Source organism: Austrofundulus limnaeus, unplaced genomic scaffold (genome assembly GCF_001266775.1).
Source record: "Austrofundulus limnaeus strain Quisiro unplaced genomic scaffold, Austrofundulus_limnaeus-1.0 Scaffold425, whole genome shotgun sequence".
NCBI classification, from domain to species: domain Eukaryota; kingdom Metazoa; phylum Chordata; class Actinopteri; order Cyprinodontiformes; family Rivulidae; genus Austrofundulus; species Austrofundulus limnaeus.
This window is the reverse complement of record NW_013952827.1, coordinates 25,667-52,506: the sequence shown is the minus strand read 5'-3', so window position 1 is coordinate 52,506 and position 26,840 is coordinate 25,667. Positions and strand designations below refer to the sequence as shown.

General features: G+C 40.7%; 1 protein-coding gene and 1 long non-coding RNA gene across 2 annotated transcripts in view; one reads left to right on the top strand and one right to left on the bottom strand.

The window, feature by feature from the left end:
• Positions 1-5,729: 5,729 nt before the first annotated feature.
• pvrl2l (PVR cell adhesion molecule related 2 like) overlaps positions 5,730-26,840 on the top strand; it is a gene marked incomplete at its 3' end in the record, with an annotated part of 31,418 nt that continues 10,307 nt past the window's right edge. The window contains 2 exon segments of the mRNA XM_014024510.1: positions 5,730-5,842; positions 14,797-15,271. Coding sequence (XP_013879964.1) covers positions 15,187-15,271 — 85 coding nt within the window.
• Positions 11,202-14,798, bottom strand: LOC106529163 (uncharacterized). Its single transcript, XR_001311602.1, has 2 exons — positions 12,821-14,798; positions 11,202-11,937 (listed from the first exon to the last, which is right to left on the bottom strand). It is a non-coding gene; the product is annotated as an uncharacterized LOC106529163 (long non-coding RNA).

Here is a 26,840-nt window from a genome sequence, read left to right as displayed (position 1 = left end):
GGTTGGATCAGTGAGGGGAGGGGGAATTTTCACTTCAAAAGGCCAAATCTGGGGAGGAGACAGGCTGCCATGGAGAGAGAATTAGTGAGCTGAACGTGTGGGCTGACTGATACATGAGGACATTATTCCAGCTGCTTGTTCGATCAGCCTGACGCTTTCTGCTGCGTGACCAACGACACGCTCGCTCTCATCTTTTTAGCTTTTTTATTTCTGTGCAAACAGCATCATCATCATCATCATCATCATCATCATCATCATCATCATCATCAAACTTCCTAAAGTGGAGATTAATACTGAAAAGAAAGACACCAGAGCTGCACATGGCGAGTTGGAAACAGATCTGATTTTATCAAATAAAACATCAAAGCAATCACTGAGGCTTCAAATCCCGTTACAGTGAAAACCAGTTTGACTTATTCAGAGATCGAATGAAAGTTTTTGGTTTTAAGACTTAAAGAGTTTGACTGCAGCCTTTCTGATCACATCCTCAGCTTCCATCGTACTTCCTGTCTAAATCTACTCAAACAGCCTCAGACATGAAATGAAGAGTTTGTATATTAAAAAAAATAAAAGTAATTTATTTAGAAAAGTTGTAGTTTATGAAATGGGCTCAGGTCAAAACAAATTATCACCAAGCARTGATAAGAAACTTTATTCTCTACAGATTTACCTTTTTTGTGTGATAAATTTTACTTTTTTATCCATTAATGTTGCACAGATTTAAGCACAACTCTTCCTGTTTATCTGATGCACATTAAAAATCTGCTCCTGTTTTCAGTTTTGCTTGGTTTTTATCACCATCTGCGTCTGTAAACCTCCAGATAATCTCAATATCTATTTGTTTTTGTGATCTATGTTTAAAAAACAATGAAGCAAATAAAACCCAGAATCTTTTTCTCACTTTAACTTTAAAAAATKGTTGTTTTTAGCTGCTTCACAACAAGAAACATCTCAGAGTTCATTTAAAAAAAAGGTTTCTGTACATATTAATCATCAAAATGTTTACCTGGAGACAAGCAAAGCAACATTTGGTGGATAAATCACGTCAGAAGGTAACAGCAGTAAATAAAATCAGCTTTTATCAAAAAGAAATCTGAAAGGTGAAATGAAAGGAGAATAATTGGCTGCTGTACAAAGAGCCTGCAGCCATCGCTGGGAGGCTGAAAAGAATTTACTGTGGGAGGCGGCTGGCTGCTGGTCCTGCTGGGGGGGCTTTGAGGCCCGTATAGAGGGTCCTCCAGGGTGCATGATGGGAAATAATACAGCGAACGCGGCGCTGTGCGACCTTGAAAGGCTGGCTCTGTTGTGAGCAGAAAACATAATTAAAAAGAATTTAGTCTTTCTAAAAGGAACTAATCAGAGCCTGAAGGTGTCAAACCTGAAAGTCCAACTGTCAGTGAAGGCAGCATCWGAGGGGCGGAGTCAGTCAGCTGATCTTAAAATACCTGTGACACGTATTTTTTTAAAAGTAAGCATCATTAGCTGTAACGAACTTGGCATAAAACATACAAATTCACACATTTTGTCGCATAACTTGCATATTTTCTTTTGAACTTGGCTCAGAGTGAAACAGGAAGTGACATCAAAGGGGAACTCTTTAAGAAAAAGAACTCTGTTTCTTTTATTGAAAGAATATTTGAACTCTGACTTGTCTTCATTTTYCTTTGATATTAACTCAAAGTAATTAAAAACTGTAAATTCTYCTCTACAGYCTGTGTTAGCCTTTTCAGTRACACTCTGTTCACATGCAGACATTCCCCTTTGACATCACTTCCTGTTATTGAACATGCAAATATCTCAACACCAGTCCATCTGAGTGGCATGAAWTTTGTTTTGTAATATGTTTTTAACRTTGTCTTTCCAAAAATGCATTTGTATTTATTACAAAAATTTGATGTCACAGGTACTTTAAATCATTTTAAACMATCTGTGCAAAARGTTTTGAGTCATTCCATGAAAGCMAAACKCCTGTTGTTCGCAGCAGTCAGTTAKAAAGTCACAATTTGTTCCTGCATTTTTGGTTGAAACCATAAAGAATACCAAAATAATACCAGTAAATAACATTTTAGGTGATAAACAATCAGCTAATTAAATCTGTCAGGTTCTGCATCAGTTACGTTCTACAAGTTTTACGTGTTTTTAGTTAAACTGTATCAGTTGTTTAGTTTTACCTTGCTGCTCGTTGGCAGGATTTATTACAGCAGCGTCTGTGAGAAAAAGCTCAGCGGCTGGTTTTTCCACACGAAAAGGTTGATTTGTAACCTTTTTCCCGAGGCAACCTCTTGTTGAGAGCAGAAAATGACTCTGTACCCACCCCCAGGCTGTGGGGGTGTAATCATGTGTTCACATCAGTTTAATTACCAATTACTCAGAGGACGATAGCATTAGATGCTTCTCCAGGCGACTAAATATACAAAAAATGATTTAAAGCTCAGAAATCCAAACTGTTAGAGTATATTCATCAAAAATAAACATTTAAAACAGATTTTTAACACTTTTCTTGAAGTTCCTGTGACCTGATTAGAAGATAAATGAAATATTTTATCAGCGAGTCAATMATTTCCTTGAAAAATGTGGGTCAGAAAACAAAGATTTAATATGTTTTGCATGAATTGTTTGATTTAATTGTCTCATCRGGATCTTCTGCAGAAGTTTAGCTGCAGATTAGCTGGTGAAATCTTCCTGCTTTCTGTTTTTTCTTCAGCAATAATTTGAATTATTGTTCTTTGAAGGTTGTGAGGATAAACTGTTTGAACCTTTTTTAAGCTTAATAAATAAAACGGAGCTGAACAAAAGCAGAACTCAGAACCTGTCTTGTTTTCTTACATAAACTAATCCATGAATGAAATAACACTTTTTTTTCCTGATAAAGTGATTTAAATCAGCAAACATTTTCTGTTTTTCTCTTAAACTGCTGCTGTTCCTCTGSTCATCTTTATTCTTTTGACCTGAAACCGATCCGTAAGCTTTTAATTTGAAATTCTGATACCTTTTCAAAAGAAAACTGCGTTTCAGTTTTGTGTGCGGGACCTTTAAAAGCCTGAAAGCTCATGATGTAAGACCCCAGCCACCTGTGGGGGTCTGTCTGTCCTCGTCAGTCAGCCCTGGACCGAGGCTGATTCTGGGGGGCCGGCTTATCACAACCCAGAATCTCACCCGGTGGGATGGGGGTTAACAGAAAACTCGTTCTGAGATGATGTTCTACCTCAGCCTCGGGGTGGGGTCAGCGTCTGAGATTAGGGTGAGTGTGTGTGTGTTTCTTCAGATGGAGCAGTGTGTGTGTCTGTGTGTGCATGTGTGTGTGTGTGTGTGTCTGTGTGTGCGTGTGTGTGTGTGTGTGTGTGAAGGAGAGTGAGGGGACCTTCAGAAAGTGAATGAGTGAGTAAGGCACGAGGAACAAGTGATTACTAACCTCCAGGCTCTGCTGTAAAATGTCAAACCTCTGAGAAATCAGCTSTGTGTGCCCCCTGCACTAATCCTGACTTCAGCTGATGACTTTTATTTTGTAATCTTTTTCTAAATGAGGATCTTTCTCTTCATTTTGTTCCACTTTTTCAAATCAACAACTCTTCTCTTACTTTACGAAATATTAAAGTTTTTAAAAGGACACATATCTATTTAGGGTTTAAAAAAGACCAAACTTACACAAACAGAAAAATTCAACTGGTTTGTAGGAGGAACAAGTTCCTGCAGGAGAACTTGTTGCAGGAAACGATGCGGAACTGCTGCACCTCCCTGATTGATGATTTGTTAGCAGGAATCAGTTGTGAAAGATATTTATATTTATCTGCAGACTGAGCCTATTTAAAAACCATGTTGGGTTCATTTTAAACAGTAAGATGCCAAGAATAATGTACATCTTCACAGTTAAATTTACAAATGCTGAAATTTAATTTGAAAAACAAATAAAAGGAACCAGGAAAACACCAGTCCTGTATGTTTCAAATATAGGAAAAGTTTTTAAAAACCATAATTTTACCAATAAACAGCCAGACTAAAGCAATGGAAAGAGCTTGAACAACTAACCATGGAGCACCCAGCCATCCTGAGAAGAAAGGAAAGATTAGCTAAAGGTTTTGGACCAGGGGCAGAGCCAGAGGGGTGGCCAGGGTGGCACTTGATTGGCCACCTCAAGTGCCACCCCTAAATGATTGACAAGTGTTGTGGGGATCGCAGATGGCAATAAAATGTGGTCTGTTAGAGCAAAAACTGAGTAAATATCTGTCGAGCAGCTGTAGCTGGTGTAAACCGAACCCATCAGTGTTTGAAGAAAAATAATAATAACTTGTATAAACCACTGAATTAAAATCAAACAACTGTGTGTGATAGTTCTGGGTTTCAGAACCGTTTAAAGAAAATCACAACGATACAGARCAACTAAAGTCCCCTGAGAAACTTGGCTGGAAGCCATGTGGTCATATTTTTAAATTWGTTTTAACTTTACATTGTTGATCAGTATTTTTTAGATCATTCTTTACCATTACACAAAATTTCAGCTCAATATTTCTCAAAACAACTGAATTTTTAAAATCTTTTTTTTTAATATGAGCCCCCCCAAATACCACCTTGGCCACCCCGTGCAAAAACCTTTAGCTCCGCCCCTGTTTTAAACTACAGAGAACCAAACGGTGTGCCCTGAATCCTGCATGAACCCAAATCAGAAAGACCAGAATCACTTGAATGAACTTCCTGCTACGTGTAACACCTGCAGACCCGATGTGATAAATCAAATGAACACTCAAAAAAGACCGAGCTTCATGCATTAAAACTGATTTTCTTCGTCTCTGGTGTCATTTTCTTGGAGTCAACAGTTTAGTGTTGGCTGAGACGGCCTCCTCCCACTGAGCGCGCTCMCTTCAAGTGTCTCTCAGCTCTTCATGTCTTCACTAAGAGCTTACGAGGATGACTTAAAGGCAGCATTAAATCATGAAACATGAAAGAACACACACATCCTCAGAAAAACTGGCAGAGCAGATTCCTCCTACTCAGGGCTTTGGATTTGTAGGACGGTACTCCACCTCCTCCACCGCCGCTCCTTCGTTTTTCTCCCATGAAACAAACCGTCTGAATGAAAACACCAAGTTTCCATCGCTTCACGCCACCTTCCTGCCAAGCTGCTTGGCATTCCCGCCGTGAAACTGCTCCACGTTTGTGTGGCGGGAATCAGCTCGACTTGGCTGCAGCTCGGCTCCGACCCTGGGAACGTGGCGTTCAAGCTGTTTGAGGAGCGCAGACGGACGTGTTTAGCTTTAAAACACCAGCTGAGATTCAACAAACTGCTTTTAATCTCAGGTTGTCAGAAACCTCTGGGAGCTTTCACAAATGGGGGGAAAAGTTTTAAAGTTGTTGATTTGACACTTCAGAATGACGCAAATCAAATGATTTCATAACGTTTATTTTTAACGCTCTTTTATTTCAGTCCAAGTCACACAAATTTCATTTGACAAAACTTCTTAAAGAAAAATCAAAGGTTAACTAAAAGCCTGACGGAGTGCACGTCACCCGCTGCTTTTTCTTTCATCCAACATGGCCGCTCAGCTAAATACACTTCACCTCAATATTTATCATTTAGGAATTAAGTTTTAGCCAATTTCATGTTGGCAAAAACAGATTATGTGTGGTGGCCATCTTGTTTGGGTCAAATCAAATGTTCAGATGTTTGTTTTAATGAGGTTTTTTCAGTTTTCCTTCCTTCACACTTGGTTTGGATTTGCTGATGGACCCTCAGCTGTCAGTGATTACTCCTCTTCCTACCTGCTGTTTGTCCACAGCTCTGAGCTCAGTTCATCGGTTTTTGGATTTATTCTTCTTACTTCTGAACTTCCTGCAGCTCCTGGTGTTTGTAAGTCATTTTTAGTCATATTTGCCTGATTCTGCTGTGAGTTTGTTTGAGTCTTTATCAGAAACTGTGACATGAAGCTTCTCCTGCTTGAGTTTTGTCTTGGGCTCAAAATAAGTACGAGTTGTCTGTTAAAGTAATGTAATTTTGGATATGTTCCTTTATGATATAAAATTCTGAAACTGTCAGATTTATAGTAAAACAGTTTTTTAAATTAATAAACCTGTAGGATTGAATGTTTCAGGGATGTGAGGGGTGAGAACATAGATGTTGGAGTTTAATTATTAAACATTTAAACTGATTGTGGTTTTCCCTTAAACGAAACAGAAACATGCAAAGTTGAGATTTACCTTTTCAAATTAGAAAACCAAGGTAAAAAGGTGTTAATTGTGCTGCAGCAGAGAGGACGATTCAATTCAATTCAAAARTACTTGATTGATCCCAGAGGGAAATTAGGTAAATCATTGTAGTTTAAATGCTTTGGTTGGACAGAAAAAGCTAATTCATATCTGGAGATTTTGATGCAATCTTTAATTTTACAAGCTGAAACACACCCTGTGAGTTTTAATGTGCAGAAACCTAAACAACATGAGCAAACCCAAGTTGTTTTTGATCAAATTGCATCATGTATGTGACAAAACTTCCCCAAATTGTRTTAAAATCCATTTTACTGGATGCAGACAAAAGAAAACAAGAAAAAAAGTTTTTTTGAAATTGGTCGAAAAATATAGAAGTTACACAATTTTATTTGAATAATACACCATAAACACCATAGTGTGTCACATTGTTGATATAATATGATGTTTTGGTTTTTCCCCTCATCTTCCCTTGTGTGGTTTTTAGTTTTTCTGTTAAAGGTAACACAACTGTGTTTGCTGCATGACCGGTTTCACCTGTTGCCCCATGTTTGTCTTGTTTGTCTTCTTGAATGGGTGTTTCTTAACTGCCCCCTCCCCTGAATGTACAGCACCTTGTGAATTTATTTATGTGAAAGGCGCTATATAAATAAAACTTTACTTACTTACTAATGAAAAATGTAAATTTGGGCATGGACCTGATCAGATTAAGCTTTTTTATGAAAGTTGCTGAGAAAACATTTAAATTATCTTTTACTTTTTAATGAAGACTATACATCTGCAGCCTGATTATTGATGGCTTAAATCTAAAAATAAATGTCCCCTCAGCTGTCCTTGTGATCTAGGATCGTCACATACCTACAACATGAAGKGAGAAATGCACATTTTTCTCAAGTCATTGCAGATAAATTCTTGAACTTCTGAATGTTTTTAGTTTTCTTTGCTTCTCTTGGAGCTGAAAAGCTTTTCCCTCTCTGACCCTCGCAGTAAAACAGTCTGATGGCTTCAGATTAGAAGCCACTTCTCTCCAAATGCAGCCCTTCTGAAAAGTGGAGCATCTTTGAACGTCCTTGTCCCCTACACACACACACACACACACACACACACACACACACACACACACACACACAGCTTCCTGAAGGCCATCACCTCAGTTACGTCAGCGGGGACGTCTCAGGATGACTGGCAGGACCCTCTAACCCTCTGTTCCTCTGTGTTTAGAGACTGAAAGATTATCCACCAAGCAGCAACCTCTCCTTTGACTCTTATCCATCCATCTACTTATTCACCTCCCTCCCACTCTTCTTTCTCTATAAAAGTCTTTAACATAAACTGTTGTGGAGGTAAAAGCATCGTACGCAAACCCCTCTTAGCTTGGTTAGCTAACACTTGGAGAGTAAACCAACAAATGACACAGAAATAACATAAATTAATTCATATTCAGTGAAATTTTATAGACAAACTAATGAAAATGAGATTTTTCTTCCTGACTTTTGTCCATTTTAAGTAATTTCAGTGATCRTTGTGAGTTTTCTTTAACAGGAAGCAGAGTTGTGCTTTCAGCTCTAATGCACCTCTGTGTCGAGCTAATGCACCTTCATATGGATCAAAGGCATAATGAGGTAAATAAGTCAGTCAGTGTTTGGGTTGGCCGGCTGTCAGGAGGAGACTTGATGTATTTTGCTGTGTGGATTGGCAGATGTATGGAGGGGAGATCAAAGAATGGCTGAATGGAGGGATGAGGGGGAGGTGCAGGCAGGAGGAGAGGTGATTAAAGAGCCAAGGCCACGGAGGACGGCCCAGATCGACCCGAATCCAACATGAAMTCATGAGCAGAAAGTGTGTGTGCAGGAAGCCCCTCCATTAAACCAAACATTTCTAACCAGGGTGACACCTGAGAGATTCTTTTAACTCCTCCTTTAAAGATGAACATCCTGACGTGATGGGAGCTTTCATTTCACATGATTACAGGCTTCAGTCGTTTTACGATGGAGGCGCTGACTTCTCCTGCTTTCAGGCTGTTTGCTGCCAGAAGCCCACCTCTCTGCTTGAAAGACCGGTTCCTGGKTTTAAGCTCCAAACAAATCCGAACTCGCGACCCTCGCCTGAGGAGTGAAACACTTCAACAATCGCTTCACTCAGATTTCAGCCTTTGAGGCAAATAAATGGTAAAAAARARAARAAAAAACGTAGAACAGCACGAATCTCCAGAGGCAAGTTGTTCCAAGTTGTTGAGTATTGGGGGGCCGCCACAGCAAAAGCCTGGTCCCCTCTAGAATAGAGGATTTCAGTTCTTTGAGTATAAAAGTGTAACAGAGCCAATAAATAACTGAGTGCTAAACCATTTAAAACTTTWAAAGTGAGTAAAAGAACTTTACAATCAATGTGAAATCCAACAGGCAGCCAGTGTAGGTCAGAACTGCAAACGATGGAGAGATGATTGTTCCAAACCAACATATAAAGATGACTCCAGTCTAGAAGTAATCAAGGCAYGSATAAGAGTTTCTAGGTTTTTATGGRGAATGTAAGATTTTGCTTTGCCAATTACAWTTAAGGTCAAAAGAGTAAAGATGACCAGAAGAACAGCAGGAGTTTAAGAGAAAAACAGATGCTTTGATAATTACTGTTCAACACTCCAAGATTCTCGACCACAGAGGAACAACAAGGAGCAAGTGGGCCAAGAATCACAGGAAAACCATCAAGAGGAGAAAGATGACCAAATAACATAACTTTGAACTTCCTGTAGACAATTCAAAAGTCTGCCGTGGGGCAGAGACATCTGAATCAAAAGGATAAAAAACTTGGATGTCATCAACGTAACAATGGAAAGATATTTTGTTGTTTTCTTTAGATGTTGATCCCAAAGGCAGCATGTACAAACAAAAAAGWATAGGTCCTAAAACAGAGCCTTGAGGTACACCACAGCAAATCAGAGTTGAGTATTCCCTTATGGAAACGGAAGACGACCCATCTGCCAAATCGGACTTGACCCACGTTAAAACAGAGYCTTTAAAACCATCATGTAACATAAAGTGAATTTCTTCACAGCCTTTAGCCTTATAGGATGTGAACAWGAGTCTGTTTCATGTCTTCCTCTTCTCCAACATGACTGACAGGAGTGACTTTAAACACGGCGCCTGGCACGAGTTGATCTAAAGTGACTTTGATTTTGTTTACAACATCATTACAGCAGGAGGAATTAATTTGCTCTGTTTGCTCTGCGGGGCCAAACAGGCCCCGAGCCAGAGCTTACTCATTATTTATGTCACACAAATTTCCCCCCAAACTGCATTTATGTGGCCTTTTTGCATTTTGGTGCCAGAAAAGATGATCTGCCAGTCGACTGATGGTTTCAAATATTTAACAAGCTTTTTTTTTTTGGACATGGTGTTTTAATATCTGCTCCCWGCTTTTATAAACTCTATTGATCTTTGTCATGTCTACAAATGACAACATTTACAAGCCAGCTTTAAACTGAGTAATGTTTTTATTTGTCTCTGATTGCAGAGAAACACTTCTCTTGTCTGCAAACACTTTCCTGTAAATATCTCACAATCCTGACTTCATCATGYTCAGTTTGATGAAATGCACAAGTGTTTTATGTGAAACTGACATTTATTGTATTTAATCATCAAACATTTATTGGTTGTGCAGAGTCAACTGACGCATTTAAAATGTTCTGCACATGTTTCTGACTTCCTGTCAGGGGGGCGGGAACCTCAGTTTGGAAAAACATTTCAGACATCAGAATTATCTTTTATTTGAACTCCTCATTTCATTTTCCACATTAAAACTCTGTAGGTTTTATTTCCAGTGAGTCTGGAAGTTTGATTAAAACAAATTTAAAAATAACTTCTTGTTGTTTAAATGGCTCTTAGCTCCGCATTAAGATGATGGAACGTGTCGACCTTGACTTCCAGCCCTGGAGTAACTGCTGCTGCTGCTCCTATAAGTCAGAGGGAATTTCAGTCAAAGGCACCTTTTTGTTTCAGACCTGCCAAGAATCCACACAGCCCACTGAGCTGCTGGGTACAAGAAGAAAAACCCTGGACTACGGTCAAAACATCTCRGGCATCTGAGGAGCAGAGTCCTCCGTGTTACATTTGTTTATCTCATTTAACTCTGCAGACTTGGTGCTGAGGGAGGAAATAAAATCAACTCGTTCCTCCTTTCAGCTCCTCTGTTTTTGTGGTTGGGTCTTGGAGGTCTCCTCTCAGGAGGGACAAACACCTGAACCACCTGAGCTGTTAAATATCAGCTGCCCAACGACACAAGCTGTATTTCCTGTGAATGTATAAAACGTCAGGGGCTGCCCACAGATATGCCTGCTTTTAAATCCTTTTAGGTGTGACTGAACCTACTTAGAAGTGTTAAAGGGCCAATAATATGTGTTTCTCAGGCATATATTTAACTACTATACCATAATAAAGTATCTATGTCACCTTTAGCTGTTGTTAAAACACTGTTTTTATGTTTAAATGGAAAATAAATTTATCTTCTAATCACTTCCTCTTCTAAATGCCTTGAAATTGGCCTCTGTCTTTTTAAGAACCACCTTCTGCTTCTGTCTCGCCCATTTCAATGTGGGGGAGGTGCCATGATGCAGTTTACTTGGCATCTGAAAATACATTTCCTCAAAGGTATTTTTAATCTGAAAAGAGCTTCACTGAGTGAGAACTAATGTTGAGAGCTCAGCAGACAGTTAGGTTTCACTTTCACTTTCAGTGCCTGCAGGTGTCATGGGCGGAGTGTGTGGGGAGGGGGGAGGGGTGCGCTCTGCCATGTGGAAGTTCAGCTTAAAGACACGTCCCAGGGGTGTTTCTGGTCCCCACCTGTCGTTTTGCTCCTCAGCATGGCTTCATAAAAACACTGCAGGATTTCTCAAACATGCATGAATGAGTCAGAGCAAGGCTTTGGGCATGTTTTTTATGAGAGTATAACATTATAACATGATATAAAACTCAAAAAAGTTGATTTTACATGAAACTGCCCCTTTAAGAATCAGCTGAGTGTCTCTGCCTTTAATGTGCACAAAGTGTTATTTACATAAGGGTGGAGGAAACATGAGTTTTGTTTCAAATCTATAAAAATCTGTTTTTCTAAAGGATAAGAGAGCAGCCTAATGATGGGAGAGTGTCATGCATGACGGCATGGAGACATTACTGTTCGGAGTCAACAGATGGCAGGCTGTAGCCGCATCATTTGTATGCACCAGCATGCCAACACACACACACACACTCACACACACACGTGCACAAACGTGCACACACGTGCACACACAGCAGGGGCCGGCAGAATACACAGTGAGCTCTCAGAGGACGGAAGGATTCTCCGCTCTGCTGTGATTAATGGGCTGATTGAGGCTGGAGCCAAAATGGGGGGTGGGCCGGGTTTTGATGCCCACTAATGAGGTGATAATGGAGAGGTGGGTGGCTGAGGCCGCCACCCAGCAGAGCGGTGGAAACATGGCTGTTTGAGACGGCAGAGAGAGGAGCTGCTGGAACAGTGGAGGCGTGGAGGTGCCTGCTTCCATTCCCTCTGAGYGTGGATCACTCTGTAAATGTTGGAGGAGGGTCAGGCGGGAGGGGGGCTCTGAAATGATGAGGGGCTTTCACCGAGACTGATTGCTGGTTCTGCTGGTTCTGCTGTTCTGTCCGTCTGTGTTCGACAGGCAGGCGGGGTGAAGCAGGACATGTTTTTATTGTGCTGTTCATGAAACTTCTGCAAGTTTACTGACAAATGCTGAGGAGGACAGAGAGCAGAGCTGATCAGACTTTACAAATAAAAACATTYTGATTTCTGACTTTCTTTAGCTTCAGGCTGTTTTATCAGCTGTTTGACCACTAACACAAATATTAACTCAAGCTACAACTCACTGTGTGCAGAAACCTTTCAAACAGATTCAGATGTTCAGCAGTCAGTATCTTACCTGCAGCAAAGGGACCTGTTTATTATAGATTTGGTCTGAGGCCTTTGATAGAGCAAACTTCTCAGTTTTATAATAAAACAAATACTTTTTACACAAAATCATTTCTTCTCCATCAGCTGCTTTAATTTAAGTGTCTGGTTTTATTTTGACACTCAGCAGCTCCCTGGTTGGAGCAGAATCGGCAGGTTGTTACATTATATAATATATGAAAGATGTTTTATTTAATACAGAAGCAGAAATTGTTGACAGACATGTTTTGKTTGGAAACAGATGAAGTTTGAAACATTTGCAGAGACGGCTGAGGTGGGTTATAGGGCTAAACCCTCCCTGGTGTTTGCAATAAATAAAAAAAAAATAAGTTAAAATCCCCAATAAGAACTTTGCATCACATTTTGTGGAATTCACAACAAAACTGGTGCCAAGAGTCTGGAGAAAATCCCAGAGTTTTTCCAAATGGCTAACTTTTCACATCYCAGTTCATTTAACGTCTTTACAGAATGATTGACAGGTGTCTGGTCCGCCCAGGGTCAGGTGAAGGCCACATACAACCAATGAGGGTGGACATCAGAGTTGGGTAGTAGTTACATTTACTTGAGTAATTTTGTGGGATAAAAATGTACTTTTAAGAGTATTTTTGTATACTTTTACTTATGAAGTATCGCTTCTCCTATTGAGTAGAATATCGAAATACTTTACCTGCTGTGTGTAACTTCACCGAATGAAGAACAAACTTGTTTACACCAAAGATGCASCAGACACGCACACACCTGCAGAAAGAAAGTGTTTATTTTAGCCTGTATTTATTTTGTAATTATTATTTAAATGAATCATTTTCATTTTGATCTTTCAGTTACTGAAATTTCCTCCATGGGTTTATATTTTGGAAGTTGAAGGTGGACAGACCAAAGGATGTTCAAATTTGACAAAAGGAAAAGCAGCAAAACTACTGTTCTGACTGGCTAACGGCTAGCGTAGCTAACAAATCCCTTTTCTGTTTAAATTCTAGCTGGAACCTTTTAATGCAGCTAAGCTTGGTTTAATGTTTGTCTTAAAAAACATGTCGATTTACAGCAGATTTTCATAATTTTATATTGGAYGCTTCTGTTTGAATCCAATCTCATTTCATTATATATTATATATCTGTTAGCCAACCCWGCACATATCACCCCCACCAGCACCAYTGAACCTTTGAAATCTCTCAGAGCTAAATACATTCATTTTACAGCTACAYTATCTGTGGTAGTAGCTAAAAGTCATCCCTAACACATCCTGAGTGCTAAAAGGCCACTAAAAGTGTCATTGAAAGCTATTTGAAACATTTCCCATCATGTTTCATCACATAAACATATAAATATAAGTTGGACATTTGTTGTTCTCAGCAGTTTGTTTTTCAGTGAGCTATGATCACCTAAACCAGGTTGTAATCAACAATAAAATCATCTCCACTTCTTTCAGTCTCCTGAAATTTAATTAAACAGCACTTTGCTTTATTTGGCTCCTCTCCGTGGATTTCTGTTGCATTGAACTTTTAAATTTCTGACTAATTAATCAGTCCATTTTATTCRGTTTTAATGAGCTAATTGTCCTTTTTTTCAGCAGAAAAGATTTTTAAAATCTGATTGCCTTTTGTCCGGATTTCCTTAAAGCACTGAAGCATCTTTTAGAAACTTTGAAGTGGGTTTTTGAAGAAAAGGGTTTTTACCTTGAAGATTCACTGACAGAACTCAATTAGTCMGAATCTGTTTAAGAACATTTAGTGCTTTAGGTGTAGAAGTCTATTCTTAGAAGTCTGAAAATGTATTTTTTGTAGAATTTTACAAGAAATTTAAAGACATTTGAACTGTTCTTGTTCTGTTTGTCTCAGGGAGGTAAAGGTGAAACTTAAGACTGAAGATTGTTGCATTAGATGCTCCATAAGGTTTAATAATATTTATTCATGTTCCTGATGGAAACATTTAGGTTTCACTTCAGTTTTTATGACATTAGCTTCTGATGTTTGTTCATTTTCCAACCATGTGTGAATGTTTTCAACATTTGGTGATGAGAAAAACAAACTTGTTTCACTTAACCAGCTTTGGTCTGTTTTTACCTCTAATTATAGTGAAATGGAATTAAAAGTTTGTGCCTGAAATTACACGTCTTTAAAATAACACGGCGCAAACACGAGCTTTAGATAATTATAGAAAACCATTTTTAACGTAAATAAACAATTTTTGAGAAATGTAAGCCTTGTTTTTTTTTGAATTTGGGTAAATTTCAGATTTTTTCCCCACAGAAACATGTTTGGTTCTTTATGTTCTCAGACTGCAGCAACACTTGAAATGTGAGTGGGTGTTTGCTGCTTTTTCTTCTTTTTGATCAAAGAACATGAAGTGAGTCATGTTTTTCTTTCTTTGTAAGACCAATTCTACCTGAGTTTCTTGGATTGTGGTGAAAAAATGAACAGAACATTTTAAATTTAAACTCAATCTTCATGTGAAATCATGTTAGAATCTGAACCGGGTTTAACTTTTAAGCTAAATCTTTCTTGACAGTTTCCTTATTTAACTTTGATTAATGACATGATATTGGTCCTGGGATGTGATGACGTCATGTCTCATCAGAGCTCAGGTGTGTGTTCAGGTGTGTGTGTTGAAGCGGCAGCCTGTGACTCTGATTGTTTTGTCCTGTAGGTGGCGCTCTGCTGGCATCACTGGCTCCTCTCCCTCTCTCTGCTCTCTGCATCAAACCCACGGAGCTCGCGCGGCTCTCTTCACACTCCGTCCGTCCACACTTGGAGTTTCCACGGAGCTGCTGCTGCTGCGGCCGAACCGAGCCGATCCGCTGCGGGTTACCTGCGCGCGCACTGCGGTGGGACCAGTCGCTCAGGGAGGGGTCGCTCCGGTCACCAGGGCGCACTGAGGAGGAGACGGAGGGTCTCCAGTCTGACTGAGGAGGAGGAGGAGGGGGAGAAGTTGGCTGGTTTCAGAACTGAGCTGGAAGTTTCTGAGGAATAATTCGGAGTCCGGTTCGGTTTTGGGTGTCGTGGATTTTTCCGTCCACCCGGTCTCCTGAGCGGAAGAATGGTGAGAGATTACCCGGCGCGCGGCGCGGCTCCTCCGGGGCTGAGCGGCTGGAAGCTGGCGGTGGTCCTCCTGGTGGTCCAAGGTAAGACGTGTTTACCAACAGAACCTGCAACAGAACCGGGCCCAGCTCTGCAGGGCTGTCCTCTGCTGCTGGTCTCTGTCCTCTGTCCGCTGCTGGACAACTTTGTCCTCCAGTCTCTGCAGCAGGTCTGCGCGCAGTTTGCTGAGGCTCGAGGCGTGGCTCCTCTGATTAGTCCGGTTTTGTTCTAATTCCCGGCAGCTCCAGCCGGCAGGTGACCGCTCAGAGAGCCTAATCCCCCCCTGAGCCTCTCCAAACCCCACCCCCCACCCCCCACCGCTGACCTGCAGCCCGTGTTTACCTGTGCGCACTTAAACAAGAGCGCAGTCACAACTGCGCCTCTGATTACCGCCCATTAGAAGAATGGTGGAACTGTTCTGATTCTGCAGAACAACAGGGTGGTGAGGGGTCAGAACAAGTCCTGCTGTTAGAGCTGTGTGGTCAGAGCAGAAAACCTAAAGTTTCCAAGGATAAAACCTGCAGCTGATTGGATAAACCAAACCAACCCAACGGTTCAAATGATTAATTTCTGCTGAAGCTTCATGTTTCAGAAAACTTCTGTCTAAATATCCTGCAAGGAATGCAAAGTGTTAACATGAAACTGGTTTATAAATGTTAACAGACAGATTTATATTGATTTTATTGGTTCCAGGTAATTTCCCTGTAAAACCCACTGTYTATGTGATGCAATCAAAGTGTCTGAATATTGTGCAACCTCTGCACACCATAACACCAACAATATATCTGCACAGAACAGGTAGTTTAAAGCTCACGTTGGTGCAAAAAATGTGTGCMAAGTGGAAAAATCCAGACATAATAAACTGAAGTGAGTCAAAGAWATGAAGTCAACCTGAGCAGAAACAAATGGTGCAGCTTGTAAATGTGGGTCCACACCTGACATAAACAAAAACACCTGTCTGCMTAATGTAAGAACTTCATCTGGAACAGCTCGTCTYCATTGTTGACCTATTTTCAGTCTCTCCAGCTGATTTTCTGATRTAAACAAACACCTGTGGTCGCTGGCAGCCGGCCACAAATTTCACTTATAAATTTCCAAATGAAGGGCCCCTGGTTGGTGTGTTTTCTTTTGACTGGTCTTAGCAGTGAGAAGGTTTTTAACAGATTTTAATGCTTGCAGTTAAGATGCTGTCATAAAGCCTCACTAACAGCTGAAATGAATCCATTGAATCTAATTTACAGGTTTTTCTTTAGCTTCTCWCGCAGCTCGCTCTCAGGCTGCAGATCTGGACACATTAGGCTGTTTTTTCCCTGTGAGTCTGTCAGCCGGTTGTTTTCACCCGGCTGCAGCTCGTCTCATCTGTCAGAGCTGTCCCCAAATTGTCACGGAGGGAAAATAAAGGTGGGTCATRTTGGAGCTGGGAGACGTGTCATCCTGTGCGTTAGCGCTCCTCGGAGACGCGCCTMGCATCTGGGCTGAAAGGGAGGGCGGGTTGTTTCAGGGCTCTGAGCCACACGAACACCGGGGAGCTTTGTAAATTTGACCTTGATGGGGGAGTGGTCTCTATGATTTCTCTTCTTATGCAGAAACCTGGAACTGTGGGGGGGCTCAGGACCCCCACAGCTCAGGTTGGTGAGAGAATGATAGACCGGTCCTGCGTTCCCTCTGCAGTGTTAGAAAGCTGTCAGATTGTGCTGACAGTACCCCCCCCCCCCACACACACACATAGGTTATGATTTAATTTGAACACGCAACAACACAACTGTCCCACACAGAAAAAACTGACACATTTCTGCAGTTTGTCCTGATGTGAAACCAGGATGGATGGCATGTTTAACTGGTATTGTTTCTTATATCATAACCTTAAGACTGATTTAAAACTGGTTTGAATCTGARCCGGGCTGAACCGGAGCAGATGAGTGACTAAATGACCAAACTGAACCGTGTTTGCTTCGGAGAATTACTCCTCTTCATATTTCTGCAGCTTCATACATAAATTGTGAAATCTTTGTGCAAAAATGTGCCTCAAAACCCAAACAGAGTTGTTGAGTCAGTAAATGTTGGTTCAGTTCTTCAGTTTTTGACCCCAGCTGGTGGGAAAACATTCAGAACATAGCTATGTGTTGGCTGGGACTATTTCCTGAAACTATCTCCGTGYGAGCTGAATGATTTAATGTGTTTATTCAGTTTTATTCTCCTTTTATTCCCTCTGTTTCACATCTTTATKTGTATTTTTACATTTTGTTCTGTGAAGCAGCTTCTGGTTTCCATCCTGTCAGTGTCTAAACTCAGCACTGAGTTGGTGTTTGGGTTTTATTTCTTTGTTGGAACAGTGTTTCTTGGGAATYAATCTTATAATGTTGGAAAGCCTGTTAAAGTGCCTGTGACAATGAATTTTTGTAATAAACATAAATGCATTTTTGGAAAGAAAACACTGATAACATGTTGCAAAACAAATTTCTTGCCTCGGAGATGAACAGTTGTTGAGATATTTGCATGTGAAGAAACAGGAAGTGATGTCAAAGGGGAGTGTCTGCATGTGAACAGAGCGATGCTACAATAATTAGAGGAGAATCAGATGTTTTTTAGATTATTTTGAGTCACTGTCAAAGAGAGATGAAGAACAGTTAAAGTTTAAATAATTTTGTTTTAATAAACAAAAACCAGTGAGTTTATTTTATTAAAGAGTTCCCCTTTGATGTCACTTCCTGTTTCACTTTGGCTGAGCCTAATTCAAAAGAAAAGAGGCCAGTTATGAGACAAAATGAGTAAAATAATCTGTACAATGCCAATTTTCTAAAGTATAAAGATGTTTTCTTTGACTTTTTGTATTTGAAGGATAAACATGTCACAAGCACTTTAATTTCCCTTTTAAATGGAGCCACGTTTGTAAGGAACATACATTTGTGGGCTGAGCAGTAGAGCTGAGCATGTGGGTTACAATACCTCCAAGTCAGGTGGCCAGTAAAAGTTTTATTGTGAAGAAGCCTTGTTAAAGCAGGAAATAATCAACCATTAGTGCTGAGCAGTAGTTTAAAGTTTGTTTGTGTCAACAATGATGAACTCTGTTCTCAGCCTGGACTGATCTTTGGATCGTTGGAGCATATTTCTCATCTGTTTGCAGAGTTTTGATGTCCGAATCTTTTGAACGACTYCTTAACGAGTGACAGGAGCCGAGTCTCGGGCAGTAAAGAATCGTTTGTAGTTTTTTTATTCCTCRTATAATCTTTATTATTTCGCTCCTGCTTTGCTGTTTCACTGGAAACCAGCAGAGCGGTGGAGTCCAGCAGCTCAGAGGGAAAGGAGAGGGCTTCTGCTTCACCCGTGTAATGTGATGATGTCATCACGTAYGACATGTGATGTAACTCGTTCGAAACTGAACGGCTCTTTTGAACGGTTTTATGAAACAAACGGCTCCTCAAGATGCCTTCAAAGAGCCATTTATCCCATCTCTACACAGTTTGAATGTTGTGCTCTAATTTCCTCTTGACTGTTAGTAAGAGTCAGTAATTATTATGTTTAAACAGAAAAGTGCATTTGTAAATTTTGAAGTGTTTAAAATGCACACACTGTGCRAACCACTGTTCATGTTCAACTTTTCTCATGAAATAATAACTTGCTGTGATTTCACTGGTTCAGGCAGCASAAGGTTTGGTTCTTATGTGGAGAAGAATCCCACTGTTCATGTAAATTCACTTTATATGGAGTCTCTGTTGTGCAACGCTGGGATACAAAACAAAACATTTAAATGATTGATGTAAAAATCCAAACATCTGAGCATCAGTTTAGTTTCTCTTTATGGACAGAAAGTTAGGATTTTTGTCTTATTTCATAAAACTTAAAATCATTTTGAGGCAGAACACTCAGATCTTTACATCTATTTTCTGAGTTTAGAAACTCGTCCACTTTATTTAAATAAGTTGTAGTGCTTTTTAATCTGTAACTTTACAAACTTAAACAGTTTACAGCTCATCTCTTAGTTCTCTTCAGTGTATTTACATYACACACCAGGGGTCTCAGATTGGAAGCGTGCTCAGAGGGGAAAAGATGGCGGCCCACTCGTTCAGTAAATTARCCAGCACTTGTGCAGCAGATGTTAACAGCAGAGAGGAAAGTGTTGCGTTCAAACAACCGGGTTCACCTTGAGTTAGAAAAAGGCAGAATAGGGTTGAGTGGCTATCATTGTGCAGCAATGATAATTAAGTCACTTCAGGTGCCTCCCTCTCCTCAGAGACTCGGCTCTATAGGCTCGATCCGGAGCTGAAATGTCAATGATGATGAGTCCCCTTGACGGCTCGCTGGAGACGAACGGCTGATTAGCTTATCGCTCGGAGAGCAGGCGGCCGATGCTAATCGCCCTCGCAGCGCCGCGGCCTGATTATCCACAGCTCTTATTAACGACTCTGTAGCTTCGGCTTCGTCCTGTTGCTGTTTGACGCGTTCGTTATTGATCTGCGATGGAAACATTAGCTGCAGCTTGTTTCTGATTCCACCAACCAGAGATGGGAGGATGAGTTTAGTTTTCTTCCTGTTTCTRCTGAAACATCGGACTCGTGGAGCTCCGAGGTTCGGTCTGAGCACCAGGATGTTTTGGGTCAGCTGCCTTCAGACCTGTAGACAGTTTTATTGCTTTAATTAAAACTCATCAGCAGGTATGAGCTGTGAGATGCCCGCTCCACCTGACTCACTTCTGTTTGCAGAATGTTTCGTTTGAGTTCGTGGAGAAAAATCAACAAGTGAAAAATTCAGAAATGAAACATTAGTTGACTAAAGATGAGACTGAATCTCATCTGACCCTGAGCTTTAAGGAGTTTTGAGTCTGAATGTTTTCGACTCAGTTGAGCTTCTTGAGGTTTAAACTCTGGTGGGTGTTATGCATTGCTTTAGCAGTGCGTAAGAGATGCCAGTAATCTGACAGCCATTTGGAAATTAAAGTAATATAAACAAAGCAKTTTGGGATTAAAATGATTAGTTTTGTTGTTTTCATGCTGTGAACGTGTTCGGCTTCATGTTAGAAGTATTAATTTGTTGAATTGACAGACTTTCATTGTGATTTATCACAGTGGGTTTTATGGGTTTGGCTGCGTTTCTGTGAGTTTCTCCTTTTTGTAATTCTTCTTTTTGTGCACTCATTGATCACAGATTAAAATGTTAATGACTTCCCATAAATCTCTGTGAGCTAATGAACCAATAACTGCAGCGGAGTCCTGCGTGATGCTGCTTGTTGCTCATTAAAATATTTATTTTTTAAATTTTTTTTTTAGCATTTGCAGCTTTTATTCTGGCCAGAAGTCTGAGCATTGTTTGCAGGCCTCTCTCAGATATTAGGAAGTGGTTGTCATGGATACGGCTCAGTTCTGATCCGTTTTGTTCGGTCCATCTGTAATTGTTAGCAGGAAACAGGGTTTGGTTTTAATAAGAAGCTCCATCATTCCAGCAGGTTTTAATCCAGCACCAGTCTGCAGCTGGTCAGTGATTCTCTCCACCTCCTTTTTTTTTCACTTCGGAGGAAATTGGTTTCTAAGTAAATTCCACATCTTACTTGTGAAAATAAGCCGTATCATGGCTGACACCTTGGCATTCCTCTGTGGTTCTTCAGCAAACAGGTGTCAGTGGGCAACAGGAGGTGGGGGGGGTCGGGGTCAGAGGAAGGATTTTCCTCTCTGCATCGTCACCTTCTGCAGATCGTTTAGAAGAAACGCTCTTTTTCATCCTCTCTTTTTATTCCTCCATTCTTCCCATCAGTCTCACTCTCCTCATTCCTCTGCTCCCGACCCGTTTCCAGCCAGCCGGGCTGGCGGCGGCTTCGTGCCGCCTCCCGAGTGGAGGCCCTTTTGTTGGAACAGCTTTTGGTGGATTAAAAAAAAAAACTGCCAGCCTCATCCCCTCTCTCCTCTTCCTCCTCCGATCCACTCCGCTGCTCCCGGTTCTTTCCAGCTTCCATTGTTTGGGAAGGAAAAGGAGGGGGGAAATWCAAAAGTGTGAAAATGTTTAGACAAGCATCTCTGCTGTGTCTGCTTTGAGCTCAGACCAGAGGGTCCCCAGTYCCCTCTTCCTTCCCAGATAGAGTTTGCTGGTGACAAACTGGGAATCACTTGAAGCGCCTGTGTGGGAGTGCAGCAGTGGATCAGGCTGTGAAGTGACTCGCTGACATTTCCTGTTGTACCCATGTGGGCGATTTAATAAGCGCAGCAGCATTTGTTTGCTTCACTTGCATCATTATGAAGCCTTTAGGCTGGGCTTCCTCCCGCTGACACAACGGGGCAGCTTGGCTTAAACTCTGCAACAGCAACTAAAATTAACCCATCTTGGCAGATTTATTAAAAAAAAACAATATTTGCATCATTGCTGAAGAAAAGTAAGCAGCAGGTCATTTAAAACGTCTGACATCACTGATATGATCCAGAACTGACACACAGTCCTGCTGCTTCTCTCTTCCCCCCGTTTCTCTTTGCTTCTGCAATCAGCTGCATGTTGCAACAAAATGTTCCAGTAGGTGGAATAAATTTAACTCCAAAATATTACAATCAAACACTACAACAGTATGATTAGAGAGGAAAACACTTGAAGCAGGTCTCCTTCAGAGAAAAGAGCAACAATCAAACAGATTAGCTTCTAAAGACTTGCAGAACCTTTTTTATTTAGTTTGATTCTGTTGGAGGAYGCTTCAAATATAACCTTTATTTTAATTATCTGACTTTTTTAATTAGCTCTGAAGGTTTAGTCAACCTCTTTTGGGAAAAAGTTGGAAATTTCTAGAAAATATCAAAACAAATATTAACTAATGTAGTGTTTTAGGGAAAATATAAGGTTATTTTGAGTTTTATGGCCATGCATCTTAGTTGTGACAAAATCAACAAAACAAGGTGATTTGAATAAAAAGCAGCCGGAGGAGGTTTTTGCAGCAAATGAGTTCATTTAATCATATTAATGTTTACGTTTTTCCTCGTTAAATCAAATAAATTTGCTCCCACAGTGATGCAGATGAGATAAAGGAACTTCTTCTCATCATTTATCAGAGTTCTGGCATCATTTTTCACAACTTTAACAACTTGTCGTCWTGTGTGAATGAAGTGATTATTAAAAAAAAAGTGAAAGCACTTTTCTTTTTCTGAGGAAGTTCTGATCCCAGAGGCCCGAATGACTTAAAGTCAATTTCCTGTTCAGGCTGAAGTGTGAGCCTGTCTGAAGGCCGGGCTATTGTTAATTGTCTTAGAAATGTGAAATGTTATTTTTAAACCTTTTTCATTCTTTAACGTTTCGTGGCAGAATTTCAAAGTGATGTGAGAAAATATTTTAACACAACTTGAACTTTTTCGTCTCGGTTCTTCTCGTAACGTTTTRTTTTGACATCATGCAGAGAGAAATCCATATTTAGAGCCTTTACTGACTGAATGCATTGACATTCTTGTTTTTTTAACAGTTTTGCCTTCTAGTGAAATTTGAATTAGTTTTAGGAGGTTGCGACAGCAGCCAGGTTTTAACCCCGACTGCTTTGTGAGAAAGTCAAGAATCAAATGTTCGTTTCAGGAGTCAAATTTCTTTATTTTGTTCAACCAGACCGGAGAAACTCTGCACCTTGGTGAAGAAATGCAAATGGAATGTGGAGAGAATAGACATGGAATTGATTTCTCCCTGCTTCAGGGTCCATAAATAATCTGGACTGTCCGTCTCTGCAGCCTGGAGTCCAGGTCAGAGGCTGCTGCGCCACCAGGGTCGGATCCTGCTGCTGAAACGTKGGAGCAGAACAGGATGAAGAATTTGCACCTGGTTTTTCTCTCTCCGCCTCCTCGGCTGATTTTAGAGCTCGAACTGAATCACCTGAGCCTTGCGTGTCGATGTTGACGTCCTCCGTCGAGTGGCTCCGCGGCGGCGCTTCTCGTTTACACAAGTCTTTTCTTTGTGCTCGCCGCCGTCGACTGTTCACACATCATTATTCCAGTCACACGCACGCTAAAACAGAATATCAGTGTCGTTTAAAGTTCCAGCCCATTTACCCACACAATGCATGTCGTAAGTAATTACATCAATTTTATTTTTTGTCATTTTTGACGGTTATTTCAAACCTGGCTGCCAGTGAACGGTTCCTCTGGCAAACAAAGCAGCTGCATGTTAAAAAAAAGACATAGATGTGACAATTAAGTTTGTCAGGCGTCGTGTTTCTGGAGTATTTCCTGGCACAGATTCACACGTCTTTGGCGCCTGTCAGATAAGTGACAGGAAACAGTCGACATTTTTATATTAACCATAGGACATGGCTTCCTGTCAGCCTTCATTAACAGAGGTGGGAATATTTCCAGCTGAAGTGACACCAGTCCAGAAACAGACCTGCTGCAAGGATCTATATTRGTCCTACTGGTGTCACTGCGCTGCTAGTTACCTGAACAGGTGTTTTTTCTGCTGAAAGGACCAAAAACAGTTCACACAATTATGTAAAGAATGATTTAAAATGACCTGAGAGGACTTCTGATCAACATAACTCTGCAGAATTAGATGAATCATTGATTCTTAACATGCTGGGATGGACATGGTAAAGCTTTCAGCAATAAGAGCTTCAAATGCCTCAACAGGCCTTTGAGTGCAAACAAAAATAAATAAATTCAGTCAGACCTCAGGGTTGCATCGTTTTTTTTTTTCTTTGTAGAAAAGGTGGTTCTGTTGGCGTCTTCAAGCTCTGGAGTGGAAGCAACTAAAACTAGAGAAATTGCATTTTACATGAATGCTTACTGCTGAAAGCTGCTGAAATGGAGCTGAAAATGTTTTAATAGCAAAACATTTAATACAAGTTCAATTTGAAATGCTGAAAGAAGCATAAAAAGTTCAACTTAGCAGAAAAATAGCTGAAAAAAAAAGCTAAAATTGGCTTAAAAACAAGCTAAAGATATAGACACAAGTTGGAATTAGCACCCAGATGGTGAAAGAGTATTAAAGTAATCTAATTAGCAGAAGGAACRCATAGAAATACAAAAAAGTAACAATTTGTTGTAAAATAACAAACAGCCAAAATGTGCAGTGAAACAGCTAAAATGTAGCTGGAAATTCCTAAGTTAGCATAAGAAGCTGAAATAACCACCAACATGTGAAATGAGCTCAAAACAAAGCTAACTTTAGCTAATAACAGCTGAACATTAGCTAAAATTGCAGCAAATAGCTGAGCTATTTCTGCTTCTTACAGTTGCTTTCTGCTATATTCAAATTAGAAGAAAGAAGCACAAAGAAGCAGAATTATAACTTTGGACATGTTTTTTATGAGAATATAACATTATAACACGATATAAAACTCAAAAAAGTTGATTTTATGTGATATTGCTGTCAGATGGACATTAAATTACACCTTAAAAAGAAATGAACCAGACACAGACACAAGTATTCAGTTTAAAACAGTTTTCTCTTTGCAAAGAGGGAGAAGTTTCTGAGGATGCTTCAGACCGGTCTCAGCAGAAAGTTCTGACCTTGGCCGGGGAAGCTGAACCATTTATTACAGAGAAAAACATCTTGACCAATCACAGGGTTGCTTCTTATCAGTTAGTGCAGCTCAAAGCTGCAGAGATGAAAATGATGGCAGCTTACTACAGGCCTGTTCTCAAAGCTTCATTCATTCAAGAAAGACATATTTAATACAATTGATTWATGCARTAGGATCAAATATAAAAAATGATAAAGTTTAAAAATATCTATCTATTGCCCCTTTTTAAAATAGCACAAAAATTGTGAAAGAAGATACGTGCCACACAACGTGCAGAAGAAATCTGATCTTTGTAGTCTGAATGTTTGAGAAACTTCTCAAAGTCCACGGTTCTCATCCAGAACATGAAATGTTCTCCAGGTTGGGGACGAGTCGCCTCAAGCAGAGCAGTTCAGGAGAAAGATGGATGCTGAAGCTCTGCTTCATCTGACTGAAAGAAGCAGCTAAAAGAGCTGCTTTCAGTCGGTCCCAGATTTAGAWATAGAAACTGGAGCTCACTGAGGTCCTCCTGGTTGCTTCTCACTGAGAGGAGAGCCTGAGGGGAAACCCAGGAACAGTTTCTCCCTTCTAGCCTCAGAAGGTCTTGGTTTTCCTCAGGAGGAGCAGAGTGGTGTCATCGGGGGGTGTRTTGTTTCCAAATAAGTGAACAAACATGGATGATGTGTGTGAAGCTCCTGCGGTCCAAGCCTCCCACATGATTTATCCCAGYTTCAGCAACCATTAGCGAATGTTTTCCTGTTGGCCTTCACCTCCTGTGCATCAGTTACGGTGCGTTTGGCGGCGTGGAGCTGCAGAGCAGTTACCCGTGAGTCAGGAAGTGATGAAGTGGTGCAGTGCGAAAGAACTGAAGCAAAAGGTTGTCAGATTTGTGACAAAYTGGGAGTAAGAGAGTTTGGGTGCTCGTAAAGAGGACGGACCTAACCACCCAATTCCTCTTCCCACCGAGGAGAGCTCCGCTGCAGAGGCCTGAGACCAACTCTATGTTGCATCATATAAACACACTCTCAGCTGCTGATCTTTGTTCAGCACATCGTCCTTTACAGCGTTTTTCTCCAGTTTTCTAATTTCACTCAGTCTATTCACAGCCTGCGTGTCACTTAGCAAATCGTGTAAATCAAACCGGGGGTAAAAAGGCAGTCGGGTACTCAAGAAGCCATAAATCTAAGTTAATTATGTCACATCAAACACATCTCTCTGCTGGATTAGTCATGGGAAATGAGAACAGAGTGAGTTTTTCTCCTTCTGCAGCATTCTGGAAAAAGTTCCGTCATGATGTGTTTGAGTTAATTTGCCCGACTCGACATCAGAAGACTTGTGATGTGTCGATGCCGAGTGTAATTTACAGGGTGTGAGGGGGGCTTCAATGAAAGGAAAGACCTCATGAACTGAGAAAAGTGGTCATTTATTAAATGATCGCTCCTTGGGAGCTTGGTGCTGATGTCAGAGGACAGTGAGACAAACATGTTTTTAAGCTCCGCCTCCTTATTTAGGAGCATCTCTAACTCAGAGTCCATGAAGATAATCTTTTTCCTGTATGGAGACAGTTTTTGGTCATGCACAGAAGATCATGTTGCAGATTTGAATCGAGGGAGGGGTCGCGTCTCGTACCCTGATCTGGATGTCCCACCCACTTCGACTGTTATCATCCATGAAATGGACATTATTAGGTGTTATCAGTCCTCTAGAATGGCTTCAGAATGTCCCGCCTGTGCCGGTTAGCAGGTTCCCCCATCCCATAGAATGGCTTCTGATTGTCAGCTGGTTAGTATGAGACATAAAACCACTATCTGGTTAGTATGAGGCATAAAAAACTGGTTAATATGAGGCATAAAAAACTGGTTAATATGAGGCTTAAATCCACTAAGGTTAACTTTAGAGCAAATGACATGGTTAGTGCTAAAGACACCGCCCTCCAACAGTTGTATATTGTGGCCTTCTAATAGGGCAATGGGTAGAGTGTTGGACCAGAGAGTGGGAGACCAGGGCTCAACACAGACACAAAAAATTATTACATTATGTTTTGGTTATTTACACTTTGTCATTGATATATTGATATATATGCCCACTAGGGGGCAGTGTCAGAACAGCCTGAAGCCTAGAAGGCACAGTAGGGACCCTCTGAAGCCATTGTATGGGACTGATAACGC